Here is an 11,708-nt window from a genome sequence, read left to right on the forward strand (position 1 = left end):
AGTGCTCTTAACCCCTGAGCCATCTCTCCAACCCCAAGTATTTAATTTTTAAAGTTTAAAAACTTAGGATGACTGCGTAATTTAAATTAATGACTGACTTATGATTTATCAAATGCACACACGTGCATGTTCACGTCTTTATTTTATAAAGCTGTTTGCAGTTCTATTTGTTTTAATTTTAAAATATACTCAAGGAGTCAGTTGTTGCTTACCATGTGTTGTGCAAACTCAGGGACAAAAAGAAAAAGAAGTTAATATTCCAATAAAAATCTTCATTGAGCCGGGCATGGTGGTGCACGCCTTTAATCCCAGCACCCGGGAGGCAGAGGCAGGTGGATCTCTGTGAGTTCGAGGCCAGCCTGGTCTCCATAGCGAATCCAGGCCAGCTAGGGCTACAGGGAGACCCTGTCTCAAAAAGACCAAAAAAAAAAAAATTCTTCATCGAAATAAATCTGGCGTGATTCAGAGTTGGGTGGCTCAGGGCTTACGTTAGTGTTTGTTGTTTGGTCCTGCCCTGCTCACGGAGGTCACTTCAGGACCATTGTGGGCTTCTTCTGTAGTCTGTCCTGACTTTGCCAGCAGTGTCTCACTGAGCAGGGACAGGAGCTTCTCCAGGATTTCCTTCTTTGTTCAGCAGATGTTTGGTGCCGTCACGCCAGGCAGCCGGGGGATGGAGGTACCAGTTACTAAAGAGGCAGATGAATAATTAGGAAGTGTATTCTGCAGTGAAGGATGAGGTGCTGTGTGGAGAAGCAGACCAAGGAGCAGTGGGGGCTGAGGGGAAGCCAGATTCCTGCATGCGCATCAGTTAGTAATTATAGATGGCTTCAGGGAAAAGCTTCATAGCAATGCCTGTGTGAAATTAGAAATCGCCCTGTGAGTAGACGGCCATCTAATCATGAGCTCACAGTGGCAAATACATTTTAAAGTGTTGTTCCCCTTCTCCCTAGAGCAGTAGTATCATTTTGGCTCAAATTAGACATTAAATTTTCATTTCTTTAGTTGGGGAAGGAATATACTGCTGTACTCTTGAGGGTAGAGACAACTGAAAGTGGTTTGAACACTTTCCCTTTAGGCCTTACCTCAGGGCCCATGGCCTTCCCCAGAGTGTGTATTGCTGTACTGAGGAGAAAGTGTTCTTTTGAATTATTTATTTCATTTCTTGAGCTAGGGCTTTATTCTTGAGGCAATCCTCTTGCTTCAGCCTCCTGAATACTAGGATTCCAGGTATGCACCACGATGCCTGGCTCTGTTAATTGGGTTTGTTGTTGTTTTGGGGGAGGGGTTGCCCCTTTTGCTCCATCCAGATTGTGTTGTTTTTAAAATGCTAGCTTTTTGATTAAAGCTTGGAGGGAGAAAAATGGATTGATAGAAGTATGATGTGGTAGTATTTTGAGCAGTTAAAGATGGGAGTACTAACCAGGCATGGTAGTGCATGCCTTTAATCCCAGCATTTAGGAGGCAGAAGTCTGTGAGTTTGAGGCCAGCCTGGTCTACATAGTGAGTTCTAAGCCAGCTGGGGCCACAGGGAGACCTGTCCCAAAAAGGGGGGGGGGTAATACTTTAAGCCTTTGGGGAAGGACTTGGGAAAGGACAAAACTACAAAGTCTTAAGTCTCACAAAGTCATTGCTTGTGAGAAACCTGGCATAGGGACTCCAGGTAGATGAGCTGTTACCATACAGTGGTCACCTGGAAAATGCAGATTGAAACCACAGTGTGCAGGTCCCTTTATTCCAGCTCAGAGGCCAAAGCGAAGACAGTGCAGGATAGTGAGTTTTGACCAAAGCGTGGGGAACTTGTGTGCACACTGCAGATGGGACTGAATGGTGCTGCAGGTGCCTAAGGAAACTGCGGCAGTTCCTCAGAAAGTTGGTCATAGTGTGCCCATGTGACCAGGCTGTTCCATTCCCGGGCATGTACGCAGGATTGAAAACACATCCACACATAAGTGCTCCTAGCAGTGTTGTCCATAATTGCCAATTCATGAACGTATCAACAAAATATGGTGTCTCCACAGTACATACTACAGCAAAGATCCACTGTGAAAACAGCAGGTTAAGTGAAAGAAGCCGCTCCTAAAGGCTCTGGATTGCTTGGATGAACTGTCTGGAGTAGGTAAAGGAGTAGCCTGGAGTAGGTAAAGGAGTAGCCACCGTAGGGAGGAGCTGCTGCTGGGTCCAGGGTCAGCTTTTCAGTTAGAGTGAGTGATCACACAATTTTATAAATGTTTTTAAAAGCTGGCATGTACACATTAAAATGGGGGGTTGCTATTTTATGGTATATGAATTATCTCAGTAAAATAAGTCACAAAGGTGCATGGCTGGGTTAAAGTATTGGCCCTTGCATATTGATAAAAGATTGGTCAGTCAGTAGATTAGGGCCTGTGGTTTCCCTGCCACCACCCTCCCTTGAGACTAGCCCAGACTGGCCTCAAACTCTTGATCCTTCTACCTTGACCTTCAGAATGCTGGGATTGCAGGAATGCGCCACCACACCTAGGCATGGCCCTGATCCTTTCTACACCTTTGGAGCTACAGATCTTCATGGTGAATCAAAAAGTAATTCTAACTGAAAAGCCAGCATTATAAAATGCTAGGTAGGCAGATAAATTCCTGTGCCAACTTACTGCAAATTTTTGTAGATAATTCCGTCCCTTTCATCTTGTAAACACAGAGCCAGCTGTGGGCGTTTTGTGTTTTAAGGTCAACAGAAAAGCATTTTTTTCTTTTGTGTTTTTAGGAAGGCGTTCATTCCTGTTAACGAGCATTAAACACAATAAAGAAGTGCTTTTGTTGTGAGAGAATTGATGGAGATTAATGCTTTAGTTAAAAAATAACTCCAGTTTTAAAATTTATACTTACTAAGTTTACTAGAAATGAACTATTGTGAACTTCAGACTGAGTAACCGATCAGCAATGCTCTGTAACAGTCCAGGGTTTTGAAATTAGAAATGTCATCGGTCTAAACGTTCTCTTAAGTGTGAAACCCAGGTATCTGGGGGACCTGTGGCTGACCCCTTGCCCCTCTTCTTTTTCAGTAATGGTTTGCTATTTGAATTGATTGGTCAGTGCAAGCAATATAGACTGAACTTTAACAGGCAGTTTATTATAATTTTGAAATTTCTGACATTTTGTAGAGTGCTTTCCCCCCTTTGCCTTTCAGAATGTATTGAAATTAGAAACTGAGGTTTCTGTAGTTGATCCCAAGGGAAGAGGTCGCTGGCCTTCTAGCTTCTCTCTCACTGCCCCGCCCCCTCTCCCTGGAAACAAAGATTGTTTTGTCTCTTGCCTGCTTGTGAGGTCCTTCTCTCTGGACCAGTGTGAGTGCACTGGTGGTCTGTGCTCCTGGAGAAGAGTAAATCCTGCCCTCGGTGGGCGAGCGGGTTAAGGTGGTCCTTCAGTGAGGGCTTCAGATGGGAGCCTTGTGCCCCCTGTGTCCATAGGCAACAGGGTGAGGGAAGCTGGCCCAACACCGGTGTGCTCCAGACTCACTGTTGGCTTTTCTGTGCTTATATCTGTTGTACTTTGTGGGCTGCTTTCCTTGGTGCTCTATCAGTTCTCCTTTTGGTGGTTTTGAATAGTCAGATAAGCTTTGATTTGAAGATCAGTGCCAACCAGTACCCGTGCAGAGATTGCTGCCTGCATTAGTGCTAACGGGGCACAGTTCTGGGAAGCTGGTGGGGAGAATCCTCTCTCTTTACTTTCCTGCAGTTTTGTTACTATTGAATTTATTGTTTTTGCTTTTTTCTTCCCCCTCATATTTTGCTTTGTTTGAGACAGGGTCTCACTCCATAACCCAGGTTGGCCAGGAGCTCACCATGTATGGAGCCCAACTCACCTTGACCTTGTGTTGATTCTCCTGCCCTGGCTATCCAAGTGCTGGAACTGTACACATGAAGCATCATTTCCTGGCCCAATTTGTTTTCACCAAATATATTTTATAAACACTCATTTAATATTACATTATTTGATAAAACTCTAGTGTTGAAAGCTCATGCTTTTTGTTTTTTTTTGGGGGGGGTGGTGTCTTTTTGAAAACAGGGTCTCCCTGTAGCCCCAGCTGGCCTGTAACTCACTGTGTAGACCAGGTTGGCCTTGAACTCACAGAGATCACCTGCCTCTGTCTCCCAAGTGCTGGGATCACAGGCATGCATCACCACGCCCAGCTTGCTTTTTCTTTTTTTAATAAATGAAATAAGCCAGGTGTCGTGGCGCACGCCTTTAATCCCAGCACTTGGGAGACAGAGGCAGGTGATCTCTCTGAGTTCAAGGCCAACCTGGTCTACACAGTGAGTTACAGGCCAGCTGGGGCTACAGAGAGACCCTGTTTCAAAAAAACCAAAGGAAAAAAAAAAAAAAACCGATGAAATATATAATTTGTAACAGCCCTGGCATTTGTTTTGGTTCCAGCGTGTCCTACGATTCCAGTAGTTCTCAAGTTACAAAGGGGCCATTTTCTAGTGTTTGCTTATTTTTAAAAAATATTTTATTATTTTTATTTTATGTGTATGAGTATATTGCCTGTGTGTATGAAGTGCCATACATATCATGCAGTGCCTGCAGAGATCAGAAGAGGGCATCAGATCCCCTGGACCTGGAGTTACAGACAGTTGTTAGCTGCATATGGGTGCTGGGATATGAACCCAGGTCCTCTGCAAGAGCAGACAGTGCTCTTAACCACTGAGACATCTCTACAGCCCCTAGTACTCTTTTTAAATTAGTTAGAATTGAAGAAAAAATTTTCCCAGTGTTTGCTCTAGGCCTGAGGTGCTTTTAAAGAATTTTAAACATATTTATTTATATATGTGTGCACATGTAAGAGTCTCGAGTATTCATGTGGAAGTTGGAAAATAGCTTGCAGGAGTTGAGTTCTCTCACCTTGTGGGCTCAGGGATTGAACTCAGATCATGAGGCTTGGCAGCAAACACCTTTACCTGCTAAGCTATCTGCCGTCCAAGGCCTCAAATTTTTACATGTTCATTATATGTAGTGCTTCTCAGTTCAGTCCCCAATTCGTATTTCGCTCATGCTGTTGAGTTTACCATAGCACGGCGTCTATAAAAATGTGTCTGTACGTGGAATCATGTAGTGTTTTTTGGAATGATATGCCAGAGGGGAGGGTCATGGCTTAATCTCTACCACCCATCTGTGTGAACGTAAAGCTTATAGGAAAGATAAACATGTGTATCTTTGGGAATCATGGGAATTCCTGGAAACAGTGAGTGACATGATTAAGTGGGAGACAGAGTTTGTGCCCCTCCATCGGGGAAGAGGGAGCTGTGGGTGGTTGTCTGGACAAGTGGGGGTAATGTTTAAAAAGGAATCTTCTGGAAAGGGAGGAAACCTACGAGCTGTAAAGCATCTACTGCCCTCCCAGGCCTGTAAGTGACCAGGCTGGCCCCATGGGGAACCCACAGAAGGGGGGAGGTATCCGTGCAGTTGCAGGCCCCACAGTGACTGTAAGTGAACAGGCAGGCGCCACAGTGACCCTGTGGAAGGGGGAGGGTTTGCTTGTATCTCTGGGTGTGCAGTTTAGAAATGCAAGATTTACTAAGATACTGAATATACCCACTCCGTGTTCTGGGTTTCTTGATTCTAAAGGGTGTGTGTGTGTGTATGTACATATATAACCACAGTGCCTGTCAGTTGTGCATCTGTGTTGGTAACAGTTTTATTAAGATTATCAGTACTTGGCAAATCTTCACTTTTTCTTTTTCTTTTTCTTTTTTTTTTTTTTGGTCTTTTTGAAGCAGGGTCTCCCTGTAAGCCCCAGCTGTCTTAGAACTCACTATGTAGACCAGGCTGGCCTTGAACTCTCAGAGATCCACTTGCCTCTGCCTCCCAAGTGCTGGGACTATAGGCGTGCACTACTATGCCCGGCTGCAAATCTTCACTTTCAAAAGCTGTTAGCTTTTTATCCCCAATAAAGCACTAATCTATAAGCCATAATCATCTAGACCATTTATTCTTTTAAAAGTTTGTGATTTGCTTATTTTTATTTTATGTGTATGAATGTTCTGCCTTTGTGTGTGTAAGTGCATCTGTGCCTGCAGTGCCTGTGGAAGTCAGAAGAGGGCATCAGATCCTCCTGGAAGTGGAGTTAGAGCTGGTTGTTAACTGCCATGTGGAAGCTGGGAACAGAACCTGGGTCCTTTGCAAGAGCAGCCAATGCTCTTAACCACTGAGTCATTTCTCCAGCCCTTAAACCATTTATTCACTTTAAAAAAAAATATTTTATTTTATGTGTATGAGTGTATTGCCTGCATGTAGGTAAGTGCACCCATGTCACGCAATGCTCACGGAGGACAGAAGAGGCCATCAAATCCCCTGGAACTAGAGTTATGGACAGTTGTTAGCTGCCATGTGGGTGCTGGGATTTGAACCCAGGTCTTCTGCAAGAACAACCGGTGTTCTTAACCGCTGAGCCATCTCTCCAGCCCCTAAACCATTTATTCTTAAAGAGGTATTGGTCAGTAAATATGATTTCATTTTAAGTTGTATAGGAGATCAGTAATGCTTTGAAGAAAATCAGGTGGTGCATTGTGTTTTGACCTCCCTTCTCTGCGTGTAGACAAAATAGTAAAAGAAGATAACAAAAAGACATGACTGGGGTCATAGATGTTAAAAAAGCATCTCAGTCAGTTGGAAAATAAAGGGACACAGATCGGTGGAAGCAGAATTGGAGCCTGCCAGGCTGAAAGGCCAGTCAGCTGTGAAGGACATTAGGAACTAGCAGTTTTAAGAATAAGTACAAAAATAGGGAAACAGGCTTTCTCCTGAAAGCCAGTCATCTAGCTACCTGGGACAGACTTAACTTCAGGTCAGATCTCCAAGAAATCACATTTCTAGAATCAGTAACATACCGTGTTCTTTTAACTGCAATTAAATTAAAGCCCAGTATGACTTGCCTTACCAGCTCTTAAAACATGTGAAGGTTGTCCTGAAGTATATATGTCCACAGTGTACCAATATAGTTAAAACATACATACTTAGGTGTGTCTGTGCACTGTGTACCAACATGGCCAAAACATACACAAAGGTTGTACTAATGTTTGTCCACTGAGTACCATCATGGATGTAAAGGCAGTGCTGTGGTCCAATCAGATTGCGTACAGAGAAAAAAAAATGCAGAAATAAAAATTATAAAGTACCAGAATTTAGTTTGTGATAAAGATCATTAAAGGAAAACTAAACCTCATGGAGAGGAAATAAGCGAACTTTAAAAAATGGCTGAAAAGTCATTTCTGACTTATCACAGGAAAAGGTTTCCTAGCCTGAACATAAACTGTATAAAAGAGAACCAGTGAAGATCAAGCCAGGTGTGGCAATGCATGCCTGGAATCCTAGCCTTTGGAGAGGCTGATACAGGAGCATTGGGAGTTTGAGGCCATCGTGGGCTGCATAGTAGTGAGCTCCTGTTTCCACAAACAAAAGCTCAGTAACCCTATAGAAAAATACATGAGCGGGGTTCATATAAGGGATTCAAGTGACCCTAAGATAGTATTTGGAGACCAGAGCTGCAGTTGGGCTCAGTGGTAAAGTGTTGCCGAGCATGCTTGAGGCCCTAGATTTTCTTCCCACCACGGAATGGGAAGGAAAACAGAAAACTGCACAAACTTCTTAGAATAGGCATAGCAAAAATAAAACCACACTGGGCTGAGCTTTCTCATTATGAGCAAAATTAGAGGAATTTGGTGATACTGGGGGAGAGGGGCCTTCTTACCTGTGTTCCTTCCCTTTGGGAGGGTGGACTTGGCAGTCTTTACCGAAGTCGCTTATGCTTTTAACTACTGAACAATCTGTGTGTGGGTGTATTCTGTGCAGCACTCTTTAGCAAGTGTGAAAAGCCAGCCAGGTACTTATGAACCAGACATTTTTCAAAAAGAAAAAGCAGTATGTCTGCACTGCTTCAGAGTGATGTCAGGATTACTTTGGGGTGGGGGGGAGCAAAGAATTCATACTACACGTCCTTTGCAAAAGGATGTGCATGTGTTTGATTAGATTTGGGAGAAGACCCAAAAACTTTAAAAGTTACCTGTTTACCTGCTGTGGTTAGGAAGGAAGATAGATAGTAGTCTCTAAAATTCAGAAGCAAAATTCCAAGAAAGCCCTTCATGAGCTAGTGGTCTGATCACATAGAGGGAGATTATTTCAGGAGACTGACTGCAGTGATTTCTATGTGCGACCTAGTAGAATAACTTAAGAATAAAAAATTGCAAAGAAATCTGAAACATTTGAGGGGAAGTAAGACTGTTGATCCAGGGTTTCTTGTAGCCCAGACTGGTCTTAGTTCACTCTCTGTAGCCTTGAACTCCTGATTCTCCTGCCTCTACCATTGAAACTTTCTAGTTATTTGGTTGATCATGATTTTAATGGCCTATGGTTTACATCTGTAGGGCTGTGTAAGAACTGGCTCTTCAGGGTCTGGAGGAAATGGCTCAGCACTTGATGCTTTTGCAGAAGACTCAGGTTTGGTTCCCAGAACCCGTATCAGTTCCAGAAGATCAAACATGCTTTTCTTGCCTCTGTAGGCACCTGCACACTCACACACACACTTAAGTACACACACACACACACACATAAAAAAATCTTAGTGCTCACTTTGGCAGCATGCATAATAAAATTGGAACAATATAGAGATTAGCATGGCCCCTGTGCAAGGATGACATGGAAATTTGTGAAGTGTTCCATAATTTTTTTTTTTAATCTTAAAAAAATTACTCTTGGGCCTGGAGAGATGGCTCAGCGATTAAGAGTAGTGGCTGCTCTTGCAAAGGACCCAGGTTCAGATCCCAGTACCCACATGGCAGCTAACAACCATCCTAATTCTAGTTCCAGGGGATCTGATGATGCCCCCTTAAGACCTCCTCTGGCATTGCGTGACATGGTTGTGCTTACACACATATAGACGATACATTCATACACATAAGATTAAATAATAATAAAGATTTAAAAAAATTTTTTTAAAATACTCTTTGAAAGACTGTTGAGATGACTCTGGTTAAGAGCACTGGCTACTCTTGCACAGGACCTAGGTTTGGTTCTCAGTGCCCACGTGGCAGTTAATATGTTAGTTAAGTGGTCTGTAACTCCAGTTCCAGGTTTATTGTCCTCTTCTGGCCTTGGTGGGAATTGCACACGTGTGGTGCACCCACATATATGCAGGCAAGACACTAGTACACATAAAATATGAATAATTTACAAAAGAAACGAGACTTCTTAGGAAAAGAGGGATGACTGAAATCTGAGGCCAGGGGTATAAGGTAAGCCTAGAATATCCTTTTATGATTAAGATCAAGTAAGGAAGCTGGTTCTTTAACACTATAGTGAAAGGATTCAACTCAAAGGGCTTTCAGTGACCAAAATGATGCTCTTTGGACATTGTACAAAATAACCACGGGGAATAGACATGTTGCCTGCTAGTCTTAGGGAGATGCTGTGGAGCTGGCCCATCTTAAATGATGTACAGATTTAGGAAGTAAATCAAGCCTCTGCTCTCAACTTGTATAAACTACATTTTAGGTAACTTCAGATTAATACCTGTGAAGGAATGTGGAACCCATCACCTGGAAGTTCTAATAATGTAATGAATTTAAAGGATCATTTTATTAAAGCACACTCAGCATTTCAATCAGATGTATCTTGTAGACCTTGTCTATGTTTTTTGTTGGTTTTTTTTTGTTGTTGGTTTTTTTTTTTTTTTTTTTTTTTTTTTTTGGTTTTTTTGAGACAGGGTCTCGGTATAGTCCCAGCTGGCCTGGAACTCACTATGTAGATCAGGCTGGCCTTGAACTCACAGAGATCTGCCTGCCTCTGCCTCCTAAGTGCTGGAATTAAAGGTATGCATCACCACACCCGGCTTGAGGGTGAATTTTTAATTCATACTTTTTATTTATTTTAAAAATATTTCTATTTTATGTGTTACGTGTATTGCCTGCATGTGTATAAGTGCACCCATGTCATGCAATGCCCATGGAGGACAGAGGGTATCAGATCCCCTAGAACTGGCGTTACAGATGATTGTTAGCCAGGTCTTCTGCAAGAGCAGTCAGTGCTCTTAATCACTGAGCCATCTCTTCAGCCCCAATTCATAGTTTTTATAAAAATTAAGTCTCTACAACTTCAGTATGATTTAGAGTGTGTGTGTATGTGTGTTTACACACATATGCCACAGCATGCATGTGGAGGTCAGAGGACAGCTTTGGAGATTTGTTTCTCTTCTTTCATCATGTTTTTGAGGCAGGGTCTCTCTCTCTCTCTCTCTCTCTCTCTCTCTCTCTCTCTCGTGTGTGTGTGTGTGTGTGTGTGTGTGTGTGTATGTGATCACATCTGACCCACAAGCTTTCAGGTGAGTCTCCTGCCTGTATCTCCCCTCTCGTAGTAGGAGTACTGGGATTACTGGTGCATGCTACCACATCTGGCTTTATATGTGGGCTCTGCAGATCACTCAGTTCATGAGGTTTGCATAGTGAGCACCTTTATCCACTAAGCTATCTTCCTAGTCCTCTCAAACTTTTAGTCAAACTTTGAGGTGCGTGGGCTTCAGTTCCTTTTCTCTGGAGTTACATAAGTTCCTTTTCTTGTAGGACTCCTTGTATCCTGTAACCCTGGTGATGGCAGCAGTGAGTGACAGCTGTGTGCTCCTGGTTATTTCTAGCCGGCCAGTTGTGCTCTTGCATTCCTGTTGCCCTTTCCTGGTGTTTTCAGGACACATCTTCTGCTTCGTTTCAGCCATGAATCAGAGAATCAGCCAGAGTGCTCCAGTGAAGCAGCCTCCACCTTTGGCTCCCCAGAGCCCACAGGGAGGCGTCCTGGGTGGGGGCAACTCTAATCAGCAGCAGCAGATTCGGCTGCAACAGCTGCAGATGGAGAAGGAGAGACTGCGATTGAAACAGCAAGAATTGCTGCGGCAGGTGAGGCCACAGGTTAGAATCCAGCCTTCCTCATTCGGGGTTTTCATTCCTGCACTGCACAATCCACACATTACAGTTTAGCACTTACCAGTTGCAGGGGAGTATTGGCTCTGTGAAACTGGGGCGACAGCAGAAACCTGCCTTTGACTTGTTTCTTGCCTGGCCATCAATCCTGTGATGTAACTTATGATCCTGTGTCATAAACAGCTGAGAGTGGTGGTGCACACCTGTAATCTCAGCACTTGGGAGGTCACTGCAAAAGGATCAGAAGTTCAAGACCAGCCTGGGCTTCGTGAGACACTATCTCAAAGCAAACAAACAAAAAATAATAAAAAATAGCTCCTTTGGCCATTGCAGCCAAGTAAAAATGGAAAGAGCATGTGGAATTGTAGATCACTGTGTTCGTGAGTAGTCCTGAGATGGAGAAGGTCTGAGGAATCCCTTGGAGAAACCATTTTTACCTTAAATGAGTTATTTCTGTAGAGGGTATACCAGTGTGACATTTCTTGAATGGTAAATACATTTCAGTATTGCTAAATCTAAGAATTTTGTTTAAAACATAATACAGCTGGAGCTAGAGAGATGGCTCAGTGGTTAACAACACTGGCTGTTCTTGCAGAAGACCCAGGTTTGAATCCCAGCACCCACATGGCAGCTAACAACTGTCCATAACTCCAGTTCCAGGGGATCCTGGAGTCTGGAGCCTCTTCTGTCTTCTGCGGGCATTGCATGACACGGGTGCACTTACCTACATGCAGGCAATACACACATACACATAAAATAAAAATAACAAAA

General features: G+C 43.3%; 1 protein-coding gene and 1 non-coding gene across 2 annotated transcripts in view; both read left to right on the top strand.

The window, feature by feature from the left end:
• Positions 1 to 11,708, top strand: part of Yap1 (Yes associated protein 1) — a 110,178-nt gene that overhangs the window by 77,408 nt on the left and 21,062 nt on the right. Inside the window, exon 4 of the mRNA XM_008848679.2 lies at positions 10,732 to 10,913. Within this exon, the coding sequence (XP_008846901.1) occupies positions 10,732 to 10,913 (182 nt within the window). The remainder of the gene's footprint in view (positions 1 to 10,731; positions 10,914 to 11,708) is intronic.
• Positions 8,594 to 8,697, top strand: LOC115066896. Its single transcript, XR_003846347.1, has one exon. It is a non-coding gene; the product is annotated as a U6 spliceosomal RNA (small nuclear RNA).

Source organism: Nannospalax galili, unplaced genomic scaffold (genome assembly GCF_000622305.1).
Source record: "Nannospalax galili isolate Female #2095 unplaced genomic scaffold, S.galili_v1.0 scaffold824, whole genome shotgun sequence".
In the NCBI taxonomy this organism is placed as follows: domain Eukaryota; kingdom Metazoa; phylum Chordata; class Mammalia; order Rodentia; family Spalacidae; genus Nannospalax; species Nannospalax galili.